Consider the following 24,335-nt stretch of genomic DNA (forward strand, 5'->3'; position numbering starts at 1 on the left):
TCACCATCTCCACTTCCTCTCTCTTGGCCTTCTGATCCCTCTGCCTGCACCTGCTGAGCTCATTATCCCCACAGCTACAAGCAGGGTCCTAGAAACCTCAGCCCCTCCGAAACATTCCTGCATGTATCACCCTCCCTGACAGCCCAGTTCACTCTGAGTAAAAGCCTGAGTCCTAACCTACAGGGCCTTCTGTGATCAGGCACCCTTGGGCAACTGCTCTGTTTACCAGCCACCTCCAGGCATGCTGGTTCCCTCCTTGTTCCTGAGCATATCAAGTACCTTCCCATCATGGGCCTTTGCACCGGATCTTGGCTTTTCTACATTCTCCAGAAAGGGACAGAATTCCCTCCCTTGCTTCCTTCTGCTCTCTACTCAAATGCTCTAAAACAGCAGCCTTGCCGAGCGCTTTCCGTTCTCGCCTGCTTAATTTCCTTCTTAGCACACTCACTATCTGACCAACACTTGTTTATCTGATTGTAATCTGTCCGTTCCACAGAATGTCAGCTCCACAAGGTCAGAGAGTGTTTCTTCTTGGCCCCTGTGATAGCCCTAAAGCCCAGCATAGTCCTGGCACAGAGTAGGTGCTCAATAAACATGTTTTGCTGGAACAGATGAATTCTGGGGGAGTCCAGGAGAGGGGTGGAATGTGATACTCCTGAATTTTGGTCCTCCTCGTATGTCATCACCAAAAATTTGTCCCTCCTATGAGATGATCTTGCCTCAGATCACTTCATTTTTCCTAAACTTTAGAGGTTTGCCTATGATTTTCAGGACTTTTGTCCTATCTGTGAAACTTTATTTCATACATCTCTTTAAATCAATCACTTGACTTATTTTTAAGCTTAGTCTCCTCCTAAGTTTTTATTAAAAAAAAAAAAAAATCACCCTTTTGGCATGCAGGTGTCCTTTTGTTCTGGTAAGTGCTGAGTTGAACATACGTATGCAGGTAAAAGTTGCTCTGCCCTCCTCCCGGGATCAGCGGGCTCATCAGCATGGCGCTCCGGTGGCGGCGCTTTGAGCAGCACAGGGTTACCGGAGTCTCTCATTATTGACACTGCTCTGCTCCTCAGGGCGAAGTCCTTAGGAGCATTCCTCCCAGGCCAGACCTGCTGGAGCCAGGGTCTGTTGTCAGAAGACAGGTGTGTCAGGGCGGGGTCCCCATGCATATGCATCCGGTGGGGACTGCTTCCGCAGCTGCTGGGCAGCCCCTACTAGATTCTGCCCAATCCTGGACCACTGTTTGGCCTTATTTTCAGCGCCTGAAATTTTGCCAAATATGTTCCCACTTAGAGCCTTCACACACAGTGTCCCTGTGGGATTTCCTGTCAGTGGGACACCTCCCTGGCTCCTGAGACCCCCAGACACACCTCCATTCTGTGCTCTGAAAGCCCCCCTTGCCCTGGTCCCGGGAGCAGGTGTCACGGGTTGCAGTCGGGCGTTGTGCATGAAGTCCTTGATTCAATGTCTTCCTCTCTACAGGATAGAGTCCCACCAGGAAAGAGCCCGGGCAGGCCTTGGGGTCAGTCCCCTCCTGGCCACTCCCAACCCCACTAGCACCCACAGCTCTTGTCCTGCAAGTCGACCTCCCATTCCAGCCAAGGTGTCCTCACCACCTTCCCTGCCCACGTGGTTTGGTGAGTCCTGCCCTCAGTCTCCACTATGGCCTCTGTGGTATCCTCTGCCCTCTTCAAAAACCAGGGGGAAACAGCCCTATTCAGGAGCCACTCCCAAACGGCAACTCTACTCTCAGGGTTCCCTCAGTGCTCTTGGGCCGGTGAGCTCAGGTGCTTCTCACCAAGACGGCGGGGCGCACGGTGGGAGAGCTCTGGGCTCTGGGCTCAAGTCGGGGCTGTGCAGTTACCACCTGGGGGACCTCAGCTTCTCTAGGTTCTCAAACATTCGTGCATCAGAATCACCTGGAAGACTTGTCAAAACGAGTTTGGGGCTCCTGCCATCTGGCATGGGAACTTGAGAATGGGCCTTTCTTTCTTTCCTTTTTTTTTTTTTTTAAGATTTTTATTTATTTATTTGAGATAGAGCACACATGAACGGCAGGCATTGGCGGGGAGAGGAAGAGGGAGAAGCAGACTCCTCACCGAGCAGGGAGCCCACCGTGGGGCTCAATTCCAGGACTCTGGAGATCATGACCTGAGCTGAAGGCAGACGCTTAACCCACTGAGCCACCCAGGTGCCCAAGAATGTGCCTTTCTAACGAGTTCCCAGTTGATATGGATGCTGCTGGTGTGGGACCCCACTTTGAGAGCCATTGTCATGCTAGTTAGGGAAGGGAAGTGGAGATTAATAATGTAGATCAGGTAGAACCATGGGGCACATAACAACTCTTAGTTATTAATATCATTCATACCAGAGAGTCTGGCCCTCTTCAGATTGCCAACAGGGGTTAGGGAAAAGAGAATAATGGTGTCCAGGGCCTGGCCACTCTATTTGCTAGCTCTGGGGCCCTAGGAAAATCCCCTAGCTTCTCTGAGCTCCAGTGTCATCATCGCGGCCTTGTCCCATTCCTTACCCCAGATGGCCTGAGCTTCCTGAAGGGGCTCTGTACACAGCTGGTGCCTACTTAATGTTTCTTAAACCAAAAAAAGTAAAGTTGGGAAGGCTGAGGCTGTGAAATACGGCGTGAGTGTGAGGGATGGCGGTCAAATCAGCGCAGGCTCACGAAACACCCCGACCGGCAGGGGGCGTGAGGGGATGTGAGTGAGTGAAGGGGCCAGACCCAGCCCACAGCTGCCAGCCAAGGTAGTGGCCTTGGACTCGGGGCTAGAATTCCTGGCCCTTTGTCCCTGCCCAGGACCTCGCAGAGGGTGAGGAGAGGGGCAGCAGGCTTCACTAGGATGGATCAGGAACCATCAGGATCTAGACAAGTGGTTGGCTTCGTGGCATTTATTTCACGTCCCTCTGGACAGGCCCTGGGGCCGGGTGTGGGGGCAGGAGACCAGGCAGGGGGTAGCAATAAATAACATGGACGGACAGACGGAGCTCCCCTCCAGACATGAGGTTAAAGGAGGTTAGAGAGGAGCCACAGTGTGGGGTGGGTGCTGGCCGGGCCGGGGACGGCTGGGAAGGAGGGGAGGCCAGGCGCCTAGGACCTCACTGTCACCTGCCCCCTTCCTTGACAGCCCCAGCCCCCTCCACTCTGGGGAGCAAGGGAGCCCATAACCAGTAGGGGCCAGTGAGGGTCCTGAGGGAGGGGTGGCCGCACAGGCGGCCCCCAGCTCCCTCACTTGACACGGATTTCAGCATACTCGGCCAGCTCCTCCGTCAGGGTGTAGCTGTCCTTGGTGGGTCGTTTGCCCAGGTCCGAGTGAGAATAGCTCAGGTCCAGCTCTGGGGGCTCCCCGCGAAGGCCCAGCAGCCTCCTCTCAGATCCCAGTCGCCTCTCACTCTGCAAACAGAAAGAGCCCAATAGAAGAGTCTTGTTCCATCTTTTCCAGGTCCAACAGCTGCAGTCACATTCACCCCCACAGCTCCAAAGTCAAGTCCCAAAGCTCCGTGTAGACCTCCTTTCTCAAGGCCCGCCGGTGCAGCCTGGGGCCTTTGCCCATGCTGGTGCGCCCACGCACGACAGCCTCTTCATTGCTAAGCCTGAGAGTCACTCACAAATTCAGTGTGTCCAGGAAGACCTCTTCAACGTAAGGATTTGGGGCACAGGCGATTCAACCCATAGCGTCTTGTCAGAATAAAGTCACTCGGTTGGGATCCCGCCTTCCCAAATGTGTAAGTGCCTGGTTCCATATGACCTTCTCCCATGTTTCGTTTTGGGGTGACTTCCCTCCTCAGTCTGGGAGATCCTGCAGGGGTGACTTCATCTTCCCTGTCCTGTGCTCCACCCCGCCCCCACCCCTACATGGGGTCTTTGGACACAGACATGGGACAGTGACCACAGACAGAAGGGAGCAGCAACATGCCAGAACAGACAAAGCCAGGAGAGCTGGGCAGGGCCAGACTTAGCCAGGGAACATCCTGGACACCTGACGAGAACGCACACACATGCACGCCAACCCCGAGGCCCACAAGGGCCCAGAGGCGGGCACACTGAGCTCCCTGGATCCTACCTCCTGGGGCGCTCATTCCAGGGTAGAGACCTCTCTGGACTATTGGAGAAGGAAATGCAGTCATAGACCCGGGTGCTGCCCTCTGCTGAGCCCCTCAGCCCCCATCCCAGCCTCAGCCTGAGCACCCCTCCCGGCCCGGGTGCAGCCCGCCCTCCACGCTTCCTCCCTTTCCCTTCTGAAGGGACCAGCCTCCCCGCTGTCCCTTAGCCTCCCAGGCCCTCCCAGGCCCTCAGGGTCCCCGGCACCCAGGTTTTCCAGCTAGTCTGGAGCCACAAGGCTCCGGCCCTCACCTCATATTTCTCTGGTGCCCCAGAGATGCGGAAGTCGCTGCTGAACAGAACCGGGGGGTTGTCCCCCGCCGAGAAGCTGGGGCTCTCTGTCACGTTCTTTCTGCAGGGCAGGACACATCAGCCCCAGCAGGAGTCCCAGGCCTCCCTCTCCGCTCCCTTTCTGCACCCCATCTACCTGAGGAGTTTGGCTCAATGGACCCCAGGGCAGTTCCCACCCATCTCTCTAAGACGGCATAGATGGCCCCTTCTGGTCATTTCCAGAATGACCAGCCTCTTCCTGTCACCTGGGCCCATCCCTCCATCAGGTTCCTGGCCTCTGCAACTTTTGGGGACCCCAGCTTAGTTTCTTGGGGTTCTTCTCATGTGCTCTGGCTCTGTCCTCCCCTCTTGCTGCCAGGACATGGAGCAGAAGGATAAATTTGTTTTCAGGGAAGCTGATGTGTGTGCCACAAGGAGGGAGAATAGCAGAGTTGTTGTGGGGGGTGGTCTGGGGCTGGGGAGTGTCCTTTTGCCAGAGATGATGTGTGTAAGCACCCAGGCCCTGAAACCAACAGTGACTGGCCCCGTGGCTATGAGCCAGGGGTCTCTGGCTCTCCCCCACTGCACTGGAGCGTGTGCAGGAGGGTTCCTAGAGGGCAAGGGGCTGTGGCCACAGAACGTGGGGACCGGGTAACCAACAGGGGAAAGTGCCCAGCCCGGGCACTGGCCCACCCCGAAATGTTAGCAGGAGCCTCTCTCCTCCATGCAGCCAAACATGCACAGAGTAGAATCGCCCTCCTGAACACAGACAGGGCTGCCCTGGCTTGGCCACCTGCTACCTCTAACTGATCTCCCCGCCTCCCCAGCCCCGGGAGAGTCCCCAACCCCCCAGATGAGCCCTGGCAAGCCACTCACTTTCTGCGTGTCTGGGTGATGTAGCAGACGATGGCAATTAGGATGGCAAAGGCTACCACGGCTCCCACGGGGCCGATCTTGGCCCACATCAGGCGGTCTGAGGACAGAGACCCAGACACCCTCAGGAATGCTGGTGATAGTGAGGACACTCGGGGTCTTGGGAGATGGGCTGGGGCAGAGATGATGGTGAAAACGTGTCCAGAGCTGGCACAGCCTTGCACTGCCTGACTGGCCCGGAGGGCTTAGTGGCCAGACGGTCCAGGAGAGGCCCATGAAGCACAGGCAAACCCAGGGAAGCCTCTTCTTACCAACTGGAAAGGGCATCTTTACCACCTCCTCCACCTGCGTCGCCCGACCCACGCTGGGTGGCTGATGGTCAGCCTCGGGGAGGGAAGCCTGGATCCAAGAGAAGTCCCGTCCACCTCTGTGGCCCCCCGCCCCCCCCCCCCGACCACAGCACTCACGGGCTCCCTGGAAGGGCAGCTCCAGGCTCTTGGTGCCGTAGAGGTTGTGGGCCGTGCAAATGACCCGGGGCGGGGCCTGGGTCTGACCCCGCAGCGTGAGGATGCTGGTGAGCAGGAGGCCACTGCGCTCCGAGTACACAAACTCCCGCTCAGTCTCATTCACAGTCACGTTCCGTGAGGGCAGCTCGAAAGCCACGGACGGCTCCGGGTTGGATTTCACCACGCACAGGCACTGCACCGTGTCCCGGGCTGCTGCACAGTGGGACTCCAGGAGGATCATGGGGGCAACTGCAGGAGCAAAAGGACCAGGACTCAGGGGATTGGCGCCAACCGGAGGTGGAGCCTCAGGGGACTCTGTGGCGGAGCAGGTGGTAGCTGTCTGGGAGATGAGACAAGCTGCATTTCCCCCTTCGCACTACCTCAGGCCCCCTCTCTTTGTTCACCTTGTCAAACAAATGAGATCACGAGGCTCCCTGCTCAAAACCCTCCTTCCGTTGCCCCCAGGTCACTGACAATGATACCCAAATTCTTTCCCTGGCTTGGCAAGGCCCCGTGGGACACAGCCGCACGGGTCTTCTCTTGCCATGGCTCCTGACCTGTCACACTGGCCTCCTCAGTCTTTCTAAAGCTCATGGAGCTTCTTCCCAGCTCAGGGTCTTGGAGATTCTCCCTCACCCTGGAACACTCCCCTAACACCTGCTGAACTCAGTCCCTCCCTCTGTGCCCGGGGCTCTACTCAGATGATATCTTTTTTGACGACTCACAGAAATTGTGCCTCGCTTCACTAACTATTCGCTGGTTAGTCCTGCTTGGGTTTTGCTCCCCAGAACTTATCCCTACCCATGTGAGATACCCACATGGCTGGGCTCTTGCTGCTGTCAAGACTGGTTCTCGCTCTGCCTACTCTCCATCCCCATCCTTAGAACCCACCTTTCACATAGCGGAGCTCTGCGAAGACTGCCATGGGCTACAGAATCCTGCCGGCTCCCCTCCCTGGACACCTGCAGATGCCCCTGCTGACTCCCTCAAGCCCCTTTGCACCCTGACTGTCCCTCTGTCCTGGGCTCTTCCACTGCCACTGGCACCAACCCCCATCCTCCACCCAAGGTCACTGTGCTGAGCTCTCCTTTGCTGACGTATTACAAAAATGGTACTGGTCTGGGTTTTGTGGGGGACTTTTGGGGGGGTGTTGGTTTCTTTCATTTTCTAAAATATGATAATATAATAGAACACAGAATGTTGCTTTTCAAAACCATGTTCTCTCCCTTCCTGAAGAATCCAGCACTGGAGTCTGCTCACTCTAGACTGAGCTCTGGTTCTCAGCTCCGACCAGAAACCCCCTACACAATGGCCAAAAGACCCTTGGGCCACCTACCGCCATTTACTTCCAGTTTCCGGTAAAAAAAAAAAAAAAAGAATATGCAAGTAACAGTGACGGGCCAGGGAGTCACGTGACCCGATTCGAGCTTGAGATGGTTCCAGTTGGAACCTCAATGTGTACTTGCATCTAAATCTAGTAATTTAAAAATATATAGCCCGAAATCTGTACAGGCAAACATGCACTATGCCTTGTTGTAGTGTTAATGAATTAACACCCTGCAGAATAATGACAAACCCGAACCAACAGCTGTTACATTTTTTTAGAAACCCTTTCATTCAAGACCGCACCCCTCTGCTCCAGGGACAGCATCCGCCCTCAACCCCTTGCCACCACCCTGCCTCCATGTGCTCAGTATCTCCGCAGCTTTGCAGGCAGCCGGGGAGACCTGGGGAACCCTGACTGACCCTATACAAACCCCCAGTCCCACAAAGAATGGGGAGTTTGGGGTGCGACAGCTTTGGCAGAGCTGGGCTCTGCCATTTACTGGCCCTGATCAGGCCATTTGGCTTAACATCCTTCCCAAGGATTCAGGATGCGATAAATGGAACCATTCCAGCAGGGGGAGCATGTGAGCAAAGCCTTGGCCACAGGAACTCCAGGAGGGCCAGGAGCCTGGAGTCCAAGGGAGAGATTAGTGGGAAATGATTTTTGGAGCAAATGGTGTCAGGCAATGTGGGCATTCAGCATAACTTCCAGACTCTTCACAGCCTTCTTTTGGGTCAGCTATGGTTATCATATACCCGTTTTTCAGTGGAGAGGCTCTGCAAAAGTGAAGTCACTTGTCTGGGATCATGCCGCCGCAGGATGAAGACAGAGCAGGGATTCTGACCCAGGTGGGTTCAGCTCTGTCTGGTGCTGGACACCAGCTCACACTTCTGTTTCCTTCTTAAACTGGGTTGAAGAACAGTCCCTCACAATCATGTTGTGATGAGACCAAAATAGGTCAGCGTGCGCCGAGGGCTCAGACCAGTCCCCTGCGTGCAAGCACTCAGTAGAGGCGAGAGCCTTGCCGCATGTCCCTGACCATGCTGGGCCCTGGCTCAATGGGTCAGAAGGATGCCCCCGCTCTAGGAGCACCTGCCATTGTCAGAGGGCACCAAATCCCTGGTGCGAGGGGACATGGACTTCAGGGACAGAGAGGAGCCTGAGGGATTCCGTGGCCAGAAGCCTGAGGCCGCCCTGCCATAGGGCACACCTGTGACCCAGGCCTGGGTGAAGCTGGCAGGGCTCAGCAGGTGGGGCAAGGGCCGGTGGGGTGGCACAGCTGCTCCTCGGCTCCAGCAGGCTGAAGGCCTTCCACAGCTACTCCTCGGCTCCAGCAGGCTGAAGGCCTTCCACTCCAAATCCATTGGTTTGTTTCCAAAAAGAAGCCTGATTAGGTGAGTCCTTGGGCGCCGCGGGCTGCAGAGCAGCAAAGCAGCCAGGGGTTTAAGAGCTGTGCCAGAGAAAAGTCCAAAAGACTCCTGGCTATGACTGACCCTCTGAGCTGCATGGTCTTGGGGGATTCTGACCTTTGTCTTCTGCTCCGTCAAAGAGGGGATGATGATAACGTGTACCTGCTTCACAGAGTGACCACACGGGCTCAGGAGAAGAACACTGCAGGGTCCTGCCCAGAGGATACCATGAATGACCATTTGCTGCCACCCCTCTCACTGTCCAGGAGAGCCTGTGACTCCAATGTAAGTGAGACCCTATGGTCTTCGGGCTCAGGGGTTTCTACCCGATTCTCAGGGGGCTCTCTGACCCTCTGACTTATGAGGCCACTGGCTTGGGGTGTGACAGGGAAAAGGGGTGTAGCAGAAGGAGGAAGCTAGCCCAGGAGGCAAGGATGGAGAAAGCAGAACCCCACAATGCATGATTGCCTTGGGTACTGCGAGCGAGCAGGGGCTGGGAGGGAGTGTGCTCCAGAGTGAAAGGTTAGCACAGCAGTGTGTGGTCATCCCTTTGCCTTGGAAGGTGGCACTCGAAATAGCCTGTCTCTGCCACGTACTGATTATTACCACATTCAGAGTACTGAGTCTAGGTGGTGCTCACTACCTTCTGGCAAACCTGGGGGGTGGGGACTGGAGGTAGAATAACGGAGGCAGGGACTGGTCAGGTCTGGAAACTAGTGCCAGAAACCAGGCAGGAGCTGAAGAGGAAGCAGAGGAGATGGCCACATAGGGGTGACATTCCAGAGGGAGCTGCTGCAGGAGAGGGAGTGGAAACCACTCACTGGGGGCTACAGCCCTGCATGGCCGCGGGGGGTGGGGTTGGGGTGGGGTGGGGGTGTTGGCCGTGTCATCAGTGAAGAGGTTGGGACAGCTGCTGGTTGCCAGTGGAATGATAAGCTTCATTTCCAAGACTTCCAAGCTTTCTACATACATCCCTCCCATCCCATTTCTCTGGCTAAACTCCACCTGTTCATCAGCTTGGTGTCCTCTTGGTCCTCTCCCCCACGTTCCCCACAGTCACGCTGCCCTTGGCACATAGCAACAGCTCCATCAGTGTATTCTGATGTAACAACAGGATGAGGTCATCTCGGCAGAACAGTGGAGACAGACTGTCTGGATGTGAACCGTTCTCTGGCTGTGTGACCTTGGGTAATGGCATAACCTCTCTGAGCCTCCGTTTGCTTCTCTGGAAACTGGAGACAGTAACAGAACCTCCATCCTGGGAATGTCATGTGGTTGAAATGAATGGGTCCCCATACAAAGCTTCTAGCAATGCCTGGTACATAGCAATGCAACACAAGGGTTAGATGTCCTGGTTATTGGTGGTTGCAAAGGGGGCAGAGACCACAGGATCCAGAAATCTTCTTGGTTAAAAGCGCATCCCAGGATGTGGAAACACAGTACTCTCAGGTGGGACTTTCAATTTGTTGCTGTGGATTCAGCTTCCCTACCTTGCCCATTCTCATCTGCTGGGGTAAAGCTGACCCTTGGCTGGAATGCGTGAATGCTTCCCAGCGACCCATGCGCCCCCAATGAACCACCCACTAAGGCGGGGAATGAGGAAGGACATGAAGTCCAGCCCGGTTCCGGCAGGACAAGGGGAGAGGAGCGGGGGGGTACTCACACTCCACGGACAGGTTGAAGGTGGTGGCCCTCTGGCCATACTGGTTCTCAGCCACACACCAGTACTCTCCGTCATCCTCGGGAGTGACGGCAGGCAGCTCAAGCTGCAGCTCGCTCTCGTAGATGACCGTGGCCAGAATCTGCTTCTCCTTGAAGATGGTGAGAATAGGATCCGGGTTGCTCTGTGTGGAGCACAAGATGGAGACCGTCTCCCCCTCCACAGCCACCATCGTCCCGTTCACCATCGGCTTCCGGGGTGCATCTGGGAGGGGCAGGACGGCGGGGGGAGCGATGGTCAGAAGCCAAGGGTGCCTCTTCTGCCAGCTAACTCCCATCCCCAATGTGACCCTATATACCCCAATCTGAGCACACTGGCTCCGATGGTTCAGATAATCCCTGTCCGGCTATCCTATTTATAAGAACAGAGACTCTGCGGCCAGCCCGCTGTGCTCGAATCCCAGCTCTACCCCTCCCCAGCTGTGCCTGTACCCACGCCCTAACCTCTCCGGGCCTCATTTCTCTTATCTGCAAAATGAGCTTAATAATAGTCCCAACCTCACAGGAGTCACGGAGAACCTAAATGACAGGAGCTGAGTTAGCCTGAGCAAGGTGAGATGAAGATTCCTAACCACGTGAGTGGACACTGTGTTAATAAATAAATGTAGTTGGCTAGACGGGGATATGGGCTTTGGGGAGAAACAAACATGGTGATGGGAAATCAGGGTAGTTGGAGTTTTAACTAGGATGGTGAGGGAAGGCTTCCCGGAGATGAGAAGAGGAGGGTCGGGGCTAGCCTGGGGATGTCCGGGGGAAGAGTATTTGTGGAAGGCACTCAGAAACTGCTGAGTGGATGCTGGCGGCAGCTCTCATTATTATTATCCACAGGCCTGGGCATTTTGCCTCAATAAATATTTGTGAATGAGTGAATGAATGAATGACCTCTCCTTGGTTCCTAACAAAGAACCCTATCTGACCAGTCAGTCCCGCGGGGGACTCCAGAACGTAACAGCTGGCGAGGGGCTGGGTGAGGTCTGGGGTCCCTTGTCCCTTTGTGGGGGCTGTCCCTGCAAGGGGGCTCATTGGGAAATGCGGATTTCCAGGGCCCAGATCCACTCCCAGACCCGGCTGGTCAGAGTTTCACCGGCATTCCTGCGCGGCAGGGACCCATCCGTCTTCCCACCTCGCCGTGGGGGAGAAGAGTGGTGCGGTGCGCAGTAGGTGTTCATCAGATACTTGTGGGACGCAGGAGGGAACGCCCTGACCTGCAGCCCTCCACTCCACCTTGGCCTCAACCTGCAGCCCTCCACTCCACCTTGGCCTCAACCTTGGCGGTGCTCGGGTGGGCCCGCCCGCATCCGCCCGCATCCGCCCCCGCTCCCGGCCCAGCTCCCGGCTCCGCCCCCGCCCAGCTGGGCAGGCGGGCGCCGGTTTCCCCTCCTCTGTTTGTCCCCTCCTCTGTCCAGCCAGTGCCGGACACCGGGGCCACTCACACATGACGCTGAGCTCCACGGTGCCGTTGTCCTGGCCGTAGGCGTTCTCTGCCAGGCAGGCGTAGACGCCGTCCTCCGCGGCGGTCACCTCTTCCAGATCCAAGAACAGGCTTTCGGCCACGGCCTCCCGGAGCACCGTGCCGTCCCTCATCCAGGTCAGCAGCGGCAGCGGGTTGCTGTCCGCCCCGCAGAGCAGGCTGACGTGCGAGCCCTCGATGGCCTCCACCGAGGCGTTCATTTCCACGATCACCGGGGGGTCTAAGGCCCGCGACAAGAGGAGGGGGCGGGTGTCAGCGGGCTCGGGCCCGCAGACCGCGCCCCCCGCCCTGCTCCCCGCCCCGCCCCCCGCCCAGTCCCCAGGCTCACACTTGACGTCCAGGCTGGCGTAGCCCTCGAACTGCAGGGTGGTGTTGGGGAAAGAGGCCTGGCAGCCCAGCCGGTGGCCGTTGGCCTCCCTAGTGGGCACGAAATGTAGCAGCGACACCTGCACCCAGGTGCCCTCGTCCTCGCGCAGCCGACCCAGCACGGTGGGCTCCCCCAGCCCTTCGTGGCCCAGCCAGCTCAGCTCCGGGCGCAGCTCCGGGCAGTTGTCTGGCACCATGCAGCTCACCTCCACTTCAGAGCCTGCGACCACCTCTGGGGGAACCACGATGTTGGGGGTGTCTAGATGAGAGGGAGGGAACAAAAGGGTCGAGGAAGCGTTCTCGGTTCCCGGTCCCCTCCCCAAAAGAATTCCCTACAACCTTCTCTCTCCCTGGATACCCTTCACCTGGAGGCCCTCCTCATCTGACCACAGACGTGTAATAATGAAAATCACAGTATAATGGGCTGAATACTTGACAGTGGTTCCCTTGCCAGTCCTTCCAGCCAAGCTAGAAGGAGGGTAACATTACTTTGCTCAGTTTTTAGATGATGAAACTGGAGCCACAGCTAGTGTGGAGTAGAAATGAACTTCAAACTCACTCCGGCTTCCTCCTCAAGAAATTTCTCTCCTTTCCCATGTCTGCTTTGGTTTATTTTCCTGTCACATATGTCAGTGTGCGTGTGTGTGTGTGTGTGTGTGTGTGTGTGTGTGTGTGATGTCTTGGAGATCTATGTCTGGCTGTGCCAGTGGGGTCTCTTTCTGCATTGGGGCTGTGATCTGGCTCATGAGAACTCCATGCAGATGGGGAACGGGAATCTAGGGGCTCCATGCTATAGGGCCTCTTGGAAATTGGGCGGCGTGCCCTTCTCTGATTGACAAATCTGGCCCAGAACTGCATGCTCTTTGGCCTAAATTTAGGATTTGTTTTTAAAAATCAGAATCAGCAGCCAATGTTTAGGAATTAGGAGATTGCACAGAAAAACAGGCAGTTCTGGTTTCTCTTAAAAATTCAGACTGTCTGAGAGCAGTATGTCCACACTGTCCCCGAGCACTGGTCACCCAGAGCCAGGCGCAGCTCGGAGCACCCCACAAGGATTCACTCATTGAGCTGTAAGTGCTAGTCTTATCCCCATTTTACAGAGGAGGAAAACAAGGTCCAGAGACAGTAAGTAATATGCCATTAGTCACCCAGACAACCCAGGAATCCAGAGGCCTTACCTCTAACCCCTGGGCCCCACTGCTTTTCTTCCAGTTGTTTTTAGAAGAAGAGGAAGAACCCTCGTTTTCTCCTCTGAGGGCAGCAAGACTGTTTGGGGACCCTGCTTTGTCTGTTTCTCTCATCTTCCTCCTCTGTGTGGGTGTGGGGGGTGTGTACCCCAGGCCAGACTGAGAAACCTCGGGCCTGGCCATCCCCAACCTCCCTGGAAAGGCGGGAAAAACTTGGTGCCACCCCCACCCTCCGCGCGCAGGCGCTCTGGGGACTCACTGATGATATCCAGAACACTGTGCTCCGAGAAGGTGTATTGGTTGTAGCCCCCTAGGTCCCCGCGGAAGTAGTACTTGCCGCCCAGCTCCGGGCTGAGGCTGCTGAGCAGAAGGGTGCAGTTACGCAGGCCAAGGTCCCCCAGGAGGCGGCTGCGGCCCTGGAAACTCTCGTGCACGACTTGGGTTCGAGACTTGAAGACCACTGGGGGGTAGTTTTTTGGGTAGGGGCTGTTGAAGTACCAGACGCCATGCACCACGGCCGGCCGCAGCTCGTCGGGGAAGTCGAAGCGGCAGGGGATGGAGACGCATGTGCCCTCGAAGGCAGAGATGGATGAGGGCATCCAGGCACCCCAGTGACCACCACGAGAGGCTGTGGGCAAGCAGGACCACTGAGGTGGAGCGACATGTCCTTCCCAGGTCATCACGCCCCACCCTTAAAGGCACACAACTCCTATCACCTTCCATCACCCCCCTGGAGGCTGCAGGGACCCACAGAAATAGCCCCAGCCCGCTCAGAGGCCAAAGCCCCAGGATCCCCTGCACCCCTAGTCCTTACCTGAAATCATAATCCAAAACAGAGGCAGGGTCGTGAGGAAAATCATTTTGTCCAGCAAGTGAGCGACAGCTGGAGAGGGGAGAGGAGAGCACTAAAGGCACGGGGAAGAAGTGAAGGGTGCCCCTGGTAAGGCTTCAGGAGGGGGCCTGTTCAGAAGTTGGCTACTGCTGGTATCATTATTTGGAATTACAAACATTTCTAATGTATTGACCATGCCCCAGGCCCTAATGCTTGACTCCGCTGTATTAATTCATTTGGTCCCTTTGAGAAAGTGGCAGTTAGACCCCGCATTTTATAGCTGCGGTCCAGAGATGTTAAGGCATTTGCCCAAGGCCACACAGCTGGTAAGTGGCAGAGTTGGGATTCAAACCCCATTTGCCAAGCTCCAGGTCTGCACACTTAACCACCACTTCGTAATGACATGTGGATAATTATCTTCATCGCCATCATGCCCCCCCGGGGCATCTCCAGAAAGTAAGGACAGAGCCAGGGCTGGACCGGCTGCAGGAAGCAGGGGAAACCAGGGGGAAAGAGAAGTTGGAACCCTGCCCCTCACCTCAGTCTCCCTGAGTTGGGAACGCCTTCGACCTGGAGGCCAGCCGACCTGGAATGAGAGCCAGACAGGTGTAGCCCCGGCCAGCCGCCCTCTCTCTGCGTCCGCTCTGAGTGGTGGCCCGCTGTGAGGCTGCCCACGTGGTCTCCGCTGCCTGGGGATGCTGGGGACGCTCCCACATAGCCTGGAAGCTACTCTGTAGTCATGGCCTGCCCGCCCCCAAGTTGTGATTGCGAAGAACTTTGGGGAGGAAGGGGGAGCAGCAGCGCGTTGGGGTGGGGGGTGAAGCAGGCCATGTGGTGAGTGGGGTGAGGGAGCAGATGTCCCACGGCGGAGGGCTGGGGGTGGCGGGCAGGGACCCAGCCCATCAATGACTGGGTTTCACAGCATCAGCATTCCCAACATGCCGCGGGAATTCCTGCCGCCCTCTCCCACCCCACAGATGGCCCCTGCTGTCCCCACCCTCAACAGAGGCCAGGGCCCGGTACAAAAGAGCCCTGTTCCCTCAGGGAAGAAGTGAAGGGTGCCTCATCCTGGGGGACTTCTAGAGGTAGGTGAGATGAAAGAAGAGTCGGGTGGTCCTGGCTGGGCTCGGAGCAGGGCCAGGAAGGACCTTGGGGTTGGGAGTTTATGAGTCACTGGCACCCGGCTGCTCTGTGGGTCGCCCCAAGGTCAAAGACATGGTTTCAAGTGGCTGCCTTGCCTGGCCTACACCGCCCTCTTCCCACGGACACGGACGCATGCATAGTCAGACACATGCAAATGCCAGTCTGAAATGTGACAGATCTAGACCCAACCAGAAGGAACAGGCTCACACAATAGCGACGCAGGCACACACCCGGGCAGGGCAGCGAGCCCCCTGCACCCACAGACTGCCCCCCACACACAGTCCAGAGGCACCCCTGCACTGTCCTGCCTCCTGCCCTCCACACCATGGGGCTGACATGGGCACTCAGGCACACACGTGCTCACAAAGACGCACAGACCCGTGCACACACACACACCAGGGGGTGGCCGAGGACAGACCCACCTGGATGCAGGCAGTTGGACACACTGTGACAGGAGGGGACGGGGCCCCTGGGAGGGCCGGTTACCGGGCCTGGGCACACCTGGGATGTAAGCGGGCAACCCACCTATTTGTAATGGGGGCAAAGACTGGTTCTCATCTTAGCTGTTAAGGGTGAGTTGTGACTCTCTGAAGGGCCACAGTTCATAAACACAAACACTGTACGTCTGTGGTCGTAAAATTTCACGGTGGGAATGGGATTAGGAAAAAGAGCTCTAAAATTGTGCCCTAGTGGAATATAATGAAAACAAGGCTGAGGAACGCTGATGTAGATGGAAGCTCACCCAGGGGAGGTACGTGCGTGCACATGTGTGCACACACACACACACACACACACACACACCTGTCGTGCGCCCCAGTGCTAACACAGCCTCACTCGCAGCTCTCAGCCCCCACAGCTCTCTGCCCCTGCCCCCTCACAGATGGCAGGATCCCGATCTATCCCTCTGCTCCTCTTCTAGCCCCAGACCACCGTCCCCTCCCTAGTCTGCCCCAAATTCAGGAGCCCCAGGGCAGCTGTTTCTGCAGACCCCAGGGATGCTGAGAAGACCCCTGTGTTCTTCCTTTCTGTGGTTCATTCCCTAAGCCCGGTCACTGTCCCTGCCACGGTCCCAGCCCATTCCTTGAGCTGTCCTGAGCAGCACGCTGCCCCATCCTAAACTTGTGGCAGCTCCCGGTGACCATCCATGGCCCAGAGCACCTTGCCTCGCACGTGCTTCTGGGCCCCCTTTGCCCCACCCTCTCAGCCCCGATCCTCCGCTCTCCACCGGGTTGCCGGCCCCTCTCGGCTGAGTACTCACTTGGATGTTCTTGCTTCTGTCCCTCTGCTCCACCAGCCCCGCTCACAGTCCCCTGGCCTCCTAGGGTCCAGGCCCCCACTTGCAAGCCCGTCCCCTCCCCCCGGGTGCCAGGGGCCGCCTGCCTCCAGGGCCCAGCTCCTCCCTGCCCCCGAGGGAGGGGGGCACAAAGGGGCCCTTGTCACCACTGCTGGAACTGGGCAGTCTGATGCCTGGGTTCTACTAGCTCCTTCCTGGAGGGGATGGGGGGAGGCAGCTTCACTTGCTCTCCCTCCTCCATCACTGTGCACCCTGGTCCTGGGTCCCTGGGAGGGTCTTCTAGTATCTCTGGAAGTCTCAGGCTAAGAAACAAAAGCATGGTTCTCAGCATCTAGGGAATCTTAGTGGCCGGGACAGGTATGACCTTAGACCAAAGAGGCCACTGAGGAGCCGAGCAGGAGAGAGGACCTGCCCACTCTTGGCTTCAGCGTCGCCTCCACCCTCTCTTGAATCACGTCCCTGGATCATGTTTGGTGCCCACATCCTGGTCTCTTTTCCAGACTCTTCTTGCCATCGGAAATGAACTTATGCATTGATTGTCTCCTCTCACGAGAACATGATCTCCAAGAAGATAAGGGCTTTGCTGGCTGATTTCTAACCTGTTTGTAGAATGGCTCCTGGCAGCAGGCTAAGCTTCAAAACCACAGGGTGGGTGCACACATTGTTCCTCAAATAGCCAGAGGCATCTTCTGACTGGCGACATGTGCACTTGCTCCTTCCTCCTGGACAGGCCTCCCCACCCCATCCTGTACCCCATTCTGCCATAGGCCATAGCCGGGCACATCGATTAGGCTCTCAGCCCAGATGCCACTTCCTCTGGAGCCTGCCCTGCCCCTCTCACCACACCAAGCCCTTCCGTTCAAATGCTGCCCTCTCCTTCCACAGGCCTCTGTGCGTTTGCCGACCGCACTCCGGGGGCCCTCCTTCCCCACTAGTATGGGAGCTCCCAGAGGACTGGGTTTCTGCCTGCTTGTCTGCTTCACCCTCGGTCCCCTAGAACAGTGCCAGGTGCCCAGCGGGGCTTATGAAGCACGATGCTTGACAGATTCCCGACTTTACAATGCCTCCCTCCCCGCAGCCCAACTGTTCCCCTTGGTCTTGACCTTTGCAAGGTGCTCGTGTGGGGGGGCGATGGAGGGAGCCATGGTACTGTGACCAAGTGTAGTAATGGTTTGACCATGAGCTGCTCAGTCACATTGGGGTATCTTCTGTCCTTTAGGCCAGAGTGGTTTTCGGGGAGTTGGCGGGGGGTTCCTTTCTCCCAGGGAAGAACCTCACCAGGGTGGGGAGGGTGAAGGGCAGGGAAATCCCTCAGACCCAAGTGTGTGGAGTCAGAGAAGGCTGGATGGAGGGGGAGGGGGAGTGCCACCCCCACCTCAGGCTTCATGATGTCAGACTCTGCCCGTGCCTTTCCCAGACAGGGACAAAGGCCCATTGAGAGCAGGGTGGGGCTTGAACGCCTGGGTCCTAGAGAAGAGAGGGCCCTGGTGCCTGGGCTTTGGAGGAGGCCACTGAGATCCTGGAGTGCTCCTATGTCACAGCCTTCAACCTCAATGCCAACCCCCTTGGAGTCTTGGGCCTGCACAGTTTGGGGGCCCATCACCTCTCTAGGTGTGAACCGTAGGCTGTCCCTGGGGGCAGGATGCACAGGCCAGTGTGGGGCCACTGTCACTGAAATCTGCAATCCCAGGTCCCCAGGCCCCAGGAGGATGGGACACTGGAGGGCCTGTGCCTGGCCAAAGGGGTAGCCAATGCTCCCATCCAGCCAAGCCTTCAAAACCAGGTGTGACAGGGTACCACAGACTGGGTGGATTACAAAACAGAATTTATGGTCTCACGGTGCTGGAGGCCATGGTCTGACATCGAGGTTGGCAGGGTTGGTCCTTCTGAGAGCTGGGGGTGGGGGAAGGATCTGTTCTAGGCTCCTCAGCTCAGCTTCTAGATGACGGTCTTCATGTTCACACAGTCTTCTCCCTGCAGACAGACCTCTGAGTCCAAATCCCTGCTTTTTACAAGGACAGCAGTCCTCTTGGATCAGGGCCCACCCTACTGACCTCATTTTAACTTGACTATCTCTATAAAGACCCTACCTCTAAATCAAGTCACAGTCATAGGTACTGGGTGTTAGGGCCTCCACATTTAAATTTGGGAGGGTGGGGGACACAGAGTTCAACTCATGACTCATTAGCAGTCACACGGCCCGATGAGCTGAACACTGAAGACTTTTCTAGTTCTTTGGGTGTGACAAGCCCGACTCCGGTCCCTCTCATGGTTTAACCCAGGCCTCCTCATTGATATTCCTCACCGGGCCCAAATAGCCAAGGCCGTTTATTGCCTTGCTAGTGCTGACGTTTTCTTAGGCGCTAAGAAGACAGTAAAATGCATTGTCTCTGTTTCTGTCAAAAGTGGGGAAATGGGATACATTGAGAGGGACATGGTTTCAAGAAGAATGGGGGGGAACTTAACCCCTTGGGGAGGTAAGCAGTCTTCTCCTGAGTGTCTCGCAGGGTGGTATGTCCTTACTGAGTGGATGCCTCTTACCGTGGTCCTCTGAAACCCAGCCAGCATCCCTCATTGTGCCCAGCCAGCATCCCTCATCCCTCACTGTGCCTGCTCGGAAAGCCAGTGGATCTCAGACTTTTTGGTGTCAGGACCCCTTTCTACTCCGCAAAATTATTGAGGACTCCCCCCAGAAATTTTGTTTACGTGGGTTCTGTTTCTAGCTGCTCCACGTCTTAGAAACTCTTAGAAATGGAGACCAGGATATTGGGAAAGCACAAGGCACACGGGCACATAGCCTGTTCCTGTCAGAGTGATGATGTGGATCCCACGTCACAGAGCCTGTTGACCTGCGACAGGAGTGAGAAAGGTACAGGACATTCTAGTGGTTTCCACCTGGTGGAGCCCTGCTGGGGGTTCCCCGGACCTTACTCTGAGAATGCTTGTGAGGTCACTGAATTTGCCACCCTTGTTTCAAGAAGGCTTTATTTAGGGAGAGGACACCTGGTTTAACTTCTAGCTCCTGCTGTTGCGACATAGGTTTCAGGTCTTCTGAAGAGGGGAAGGAAGGGAAGCGCAGGAAACAGATCTCCTTCACCAAACCTCAGTGCCGACCCCAGTACGCACCAACCCCACACACCTGGACCAAATAGGGGCGAGAAGAAGCCTCTGGCATAGGCCTCAGGCAGGAAGAAAAGACAACAGACACTCTAGTGTGGAAAACAACAGACAGAACCATTTTATTCCAAGTCTGGTCACAGAGGGTTGGAAGGCAAGGCAGATAAATACGAGGGTCGGGGAGGATGAGGGGGCAGGCCGGGGAGGCTCTATGTCTTGCAGCAAAAGCCACACTTTGATCGCTTACAGCAGTTGCAGCAGAACAGGCAGATGGGGAAGTGGGTGTCTCGTCTCAGCCTCAGGAGCGTGGGCTGTGGGGAAGAAGGGAGAGTGAGCGGACCTTGGGCCCAGGCAAGGGCTGGGGAGGCCTGGAAGGGGGGTTGCAGGTGCTCTTACCGTCAAGCCAGCCTCAGCTCCGGCTGTGTCCTGGGCTTGAAGGGCTGTAAGCTGTCTTGTCTGCGGGAGCAGAAGGGGTGGTGAGGATGGCCAGGGCCCAGCGGAGCTCTCAGACTTGCCCCTACACACCAGCTCCTCCCCAAGGGTCGGTGTCCTGCGGCTCCCTGGGTATCCTAGGAGCTGCCCCGTGGTCTGGCCTTTTCTCCCGCTTGCTCACACAGCTCTTCCCATAGACGCCCCAGATCTGTCTCCTCTCTCCACAGCTACTCTCCTTGGGAATGTCACCCTCCCTGGCTTGCTGCCACCACCTGGAACAAGGCTTCCTGGGTCTTGCCGCATACATTGTGTTCCCCATGCCTTATCAGTCGGCTTAAAAGCCTGGGGGGCTCCCCTTGCGCGTGGAGCTAAGTCAGTACTTCCGCAGTTGTCCACAAGACTCGGCAGGTCCCCTCCTCCATCTCCTCTCCAAGTACCGTCCCCTTCACTCATGACACCTTCTGATCCTTGGGGACGTTCACCACACTTGCCCTCTCCCAGGCCTTTGCTTGCTGTCCCTTTCTCTTATCCTCCCTGTCCTAGGTCAAATTTCTTTTTCTCACCAAATGCCTCCCGCTTCGCCGCCAGCACTTCATCCCGTCTGAAGTCCTCCCCTGACCCCTCCTGGTCCCTCTAGTATCATCATCATTTTCTGTTATCCATGGAGCGCATTTACCAAGACACAATGATCTCATTTATGTTTTGATGGTCCAGGGACTAATTCCCTGACTGGGATGTGAACTCCGCAAGAGGAAAACTCTTCTTTGTTTGCGGGGCGCTCCCCACTGTCCAGAATTGGGCTTAGCACGGAGCAGGCACGCCGCCCGCTGTGGAATTCGTCTGGGGCCTCCAGTCCCTGATACTCAGGCCCCCTGCTCTGTACTTTGGGCAACTCCCCGTCCCCCCTTGCCCTGCCGTAAGCTCTGCCCCATGCTGAGGGGTCTCCAGCTACCCTCAGCACTGCCCCCCCTAGGGCCTGGCTCTCCAGTGGTCTCGGTCGTTGAGCTGAATCCAGGCCCTGCGGACTCACCTGGTGTGGAAGAACCGAGCCACTGGCCAGACTGGCCAGGAGGAGGAACAGGAGGCCGGCAGCCTGGATCCGCGGGCTCAGTACCATTGTGCTGTCTGTCTGGCTGTTAGGTTGTCCTGCTGTTAGTTTCAGGACCGGCTGTGGTGTCTGGTCCCCCGTTTCAGTGGCTTTTATGGGTGCTTTTGGAGGAGGCGGGGGTGGTAAGCCCCCCCGCCCCCCGCCGCCCCTTTTGTCCTAACTCATTTCCAAGAAGGTAGTGGCGCCAACAAGACGGGAGATAAGCGGGAACAGAGTGACAGGGAACAGTGTTATGTCACCCTTAGCAGAGGTGTGTCTGGGGGTGGGGCAGAAGGGCCACCTGGGAAACACTTTCCCTGACAGGGCATCACCCGGTTGACCTCAGAAAAAGAATTTCCCCCTTTGACCCAGAAGTTGAACCAGTCGATGAGCAGGAGTGAAGTGACCTCCTATTCCCCACCCTTTCTCAATGTCCTCATCCCCTGGGAGGCTGGCCATCACTTACAGGCCACTGCTTCAGACTCCCCTCTCACAGGGCGCAGATCCCAGCAGGAAACACTGGGCAGCTAGATGTACGAGTTTGTGTCAGCACAAGCCCCCAGCATGCGGGGTGGTTTCCTGAGTATCAGAATTTCTTTGGAACTTCTGCCCATAGGAGCTGGCAGTATTCATTAGTTACTAACACTGGACGCTGCCTCTTTTATGCCAGATGTACTGACCCACGTCCCAGCCACCTGTCCTCCCAGCAGCTCCTGCCGGCCCTGTGCTGGGCTCTGCTCTGCATTCAGGGACCCCGGCTGCCTCCTTTGCCACTAATCCCCCGAGGCCTGGCTGCCCAGACCCTGCTCCCTCTAAGCACAGCGCCCAGCCTGTCATCTTCACTTTCTAGGAGCTGTAGGAAGAGACTGGGGCACTGCTCAACTCCCCCGGTCGGAGGCCAGGGCTAGGGTTAAAGCTAGGCTAGAGCTAGTGCTACAGCCTGAGCTGCCTGACACGGGGGCCTGTGTTCTCACCATTTGGCTGTCTCCCCTCAAGCACAGGAGGGCACAGGAGAACGTGCTAGACAGGGCCCACCTTGGCACTGGGAATATTTCAACCCTAGACATTGGCTGACTCTATAAACCTGGGCCTTTTTTCTTGAGAGCTGGTTCTCCAGCACGTCGCCGATGGAAAGACGAGACAGGTGGCCTGACCTGGCAACCTCACTCCCACAAACTCTGAGCCGTCTCTGGGTGCATGTAGTCCAGGGAACCACAAACCCTGATTCCGAAGACAGGCCTCTGGCCCGCTGCCTCCCTGACTCACTTGGGGACCACCCAGGCAGGGTCAGCTCCAGCCTAAGGGCCTGTGGGTGATGCTGCCAAGGAACGAACACTCCTCCCAGCCCTGACCTGCTTGCCAAGGCCCACTTGAAACCAGGGAAGTGGAGGGAGTGGGGTCTGGGAAGTGCAGGCCGCCCCCTGCGCCAAACATCTTTGCTCTAACGGCCTTAATCAGAGGGGTAAAGGGAGACAGGGCCCGTCAGGGGGCAGACCAGTTGGGAGCCGTTGGGAGCATTTGGGATGGGGAGCAGGTGGAGAGGTGGGCCAGGTGAGCAGGAGGACCGGCCTCTGTCCTGGGGGTTGCACAGGGCCACGCTGCACACTCAGCCCCGGGGAGACGCAGCGGCGTCCCCCAGCAGCTCCAGGCAGCACCGCATCGCAGCTGAGGCCAGGTTTCATCACTAGCCGGGGCAGGGGTCACAGTGCAGGCGCCAGAGCCACGGGGTGAGGCGACAGGCTGCCGGGCCAAGCCCGGCTTCCTGGCCATCTGCCCTTCCTGGGGGTGGGGGGCTCAAGGCCAGGCTCCACCATTGGCTGGTACAGAGGGGAGGGCTTCAACCCTTAAGGGCAGGGTCAGAAGCCAGTGCTGTTTTTAGTAACAGATGACAGGAGAGACCCCAGCCTCTCCTCGGAAAACATGAGACATGTCCTTGACCCTAGTGCCCCACGCCCCCACACCACATATGCGCACCTGGAGCCTCAAAGGGGATAGTCCTTAATTTCTCCACCCATCTGACCCACCGACAGACCGGGGTCCACAGCCACACACACCGAGGCCATGCTCCCAGAGTTGCCTTCACGGAGTTCTGCATGGACGGCGGGCTCCCTCCCCACACCCAAGATGGACAGAGACACAGACAGACAAGGCGGGGCCACATGGGGCCAGTTTATTGCAGTTAAATACCTCTCTCTCTCTCTATTTTTTTGTCCACTTTTCCATAAAGAAAATTAAAACACACACACACACTCAAAGGGGAGCAGGGATCCAGAAACAAGAGGTGGGGTGGGACATGGCCTCCCTGCGTAGGTCCAGGCCCCGGGGATGGCCCCCTAAAGACTCCCCTCCTTCCCTAAAGCACCCTGTCTCAGTACCTCTAGAGACCAAGGAGGCAGCAGGATATGGCAGGGTCTCTGTCCTCTTCCCTTGTGCCTCCAGGCAAGACCACTAGAAGTGCTGGGGCTTCATGGGGGCCGGAGAAGGGAGACAGACAGAGGGGGAGGGAGGATATCGTTTCCCAAGTTGAGGAGAGCAGTGGGTGCTTATCCACAGAAATGCATTATTTCTCCCCGTTTTGTTAAAAATCTACTATAAAAAAACGCAGCTGGGGGAGGGGCGTCTGTCCCTCTCTGTGCTAAGGGCTGGGGAAGGGGCGGCAGGGCCGGAGGGGCCCCCGCCGCGCAGTGGGGTGGGCGTCACTGCCGCGCGCTCTCGCCCACCATCTCCAGGTTGTGCTGCTGCAGCTGGGCACGGAGCACGGCGTTCTCGTTCTTCAGCTCCTCGATCTGGCACATATGACACGACAGGGGGACCCGCCAGGGGATGAGGAGCCAGGGGCTGGCTCCCCGCACCTGGGCTGGCTCCGCCCCGGCCCCGCCCATCTCTCCCCTCACCTGCTGCCTCAGGAGCTCATTGTCCATCTGCAGCCGCTCGGCCTCCTTAAAGGTCTCCTGCATGCGCTGGTTGGTCTGGCGCAGCTCCCGGATGTAGTCGCAGGCCTTTGACAGGATCCCTCCTTTACTCTGGGGGGTGGGCAAGGGCGCCAGTGAGTGCCACTCGCAAGCTGGCCCCGGATGGTGCCTGCCCAAGCCCAGGGGCCAGGCCAGGCTGACCTTCTCGAAGGGGAAGTGCCCTGTCCCGGGCGGTATAGGGGTCTGGAGGGCCAGGGTGGGAGCGCGGGGGGGGGGGGG

At 57.2% G+C, this 24,335-nt stretch overlaps 3 protein-coding genes across 6 annotated transcripts in view; all 3 read right to left on the reverse strand.

Annotated features, from left to right (window-relative positions):
• Nucleotides 1–2,886: 2,886 nt before the first annotated feature.
• On the reverse strand, nt 2,887–16,570 carry MAG (myelin associated glycoprotein). 3 transcript variants are annotated; one of them, XM_059381816.1, is made up of 12 exons: nt 16,473–16,570; nt 14,610–14,657; nt 14,054–14,122; nt 13,499–13,867; nt 12,015–12,311; nt 11,649–11,906; nt 10,160–10,420; nt 5,722–6,009; nt 5,258–5,354; nt 4,364–4,463; nt 4,074–4,112; nt 3,354–3,403 (listed from the first exon to the last, which is right to left on the reverse strand). In XM_059381816.1, exons 3-11 carry the CDS (start codon nt 14,097–14,099, stop codon nt 4,086–4,088), a joined length of 1,743 nt encoding a protein of 580 aa, XP_059237799.1. In that variant the 5' UTR covers nt 14,100–14,122; nt 14,610–14,657; nt 16,473–16,570; the 3' UTR covers nt 3,354–3,403; nt 4,074–4,085. The 3 variants fall into 3 exon arrangements, with proteins under 3 accessions (XP_059237798.1, XP_059237800.1, XP_059237799.1); XM_059381815.1 differs by lacking the exon at nt 4,074–4,112 and having other exon boundaries at nt 2,887–3,403; XM_059381817.1 differs by lacking the exons at nt 4,074–4,112; nt 4,364–4,463 and having other exon boundaries at nt 3,250–3,403.
• A 3,151-nt stretch (nt 16,571–19,721) lies between these two features.
• On the reverse strand, nt 19,722–21,259 carry HAMP (hepcidin antimicrobial peptide). Its single transcript, XM_059381558.1, has 3 exons — nt 21,088–21,259; nt 20,022–20,081; nt 19,722–19,936 (listed from the first exon to the last, which is right to left on the reverse strand). The coding sequence occupies exons 1-3, from the start codon at nt 21,172–21,174 to the stop codon at nt 19,835–19,837; spliced, it is 249 nt and encodes an 82-aa protein (XP_059237541.1). The 5' UTR covers nt 21,175–21,259; the 3' UTR covers nt 19,722–19,834.
• Nucleotides 21,260–23,287: 2,028 nt separating this feature from the next.
• USF2 (upstream transcription factor 2, c-fos interacting) overlaps nt 23,288–24,335 on the reverse strand; it is a 9,880-nt gene continuing 8,832 nt past the window's right edge. For both annotated transcript variants that reach the window (XM_059381419.1, XM_059381418.1), the window contains 2 exons: nt 24,039–24,167; nt 23,288–23,930 (listed from right to left, as the gene is read on the reverse strand). In XM_059381419.1, the coding sequence (XP_059237402.1) occupies nt 23,841–23,930; nt 24,039–24,167 (219 nt within the window). In that variant the 3' untranslated portion in view covers nt 23,288–23,840. The remainder of the gene's footprint in view (nt 23,931–24,038; nt 24,168–24,335) is intronic.

Source organism: Mustela nigripes, chromosome 17, assembly GCF_022355385.1.
Source record: "Mustela nigripes isolate SB6536 chromosome 17, MUSNIG.SB6536, whole genome shotgun sequence".
In the NCBI taxonomy this organism is placed as follows: Eukaryota; Metazoa; Chordata; class Mammalia; order Carnivora; family Mustelidae; genus Mustela; species Mustela nigripes.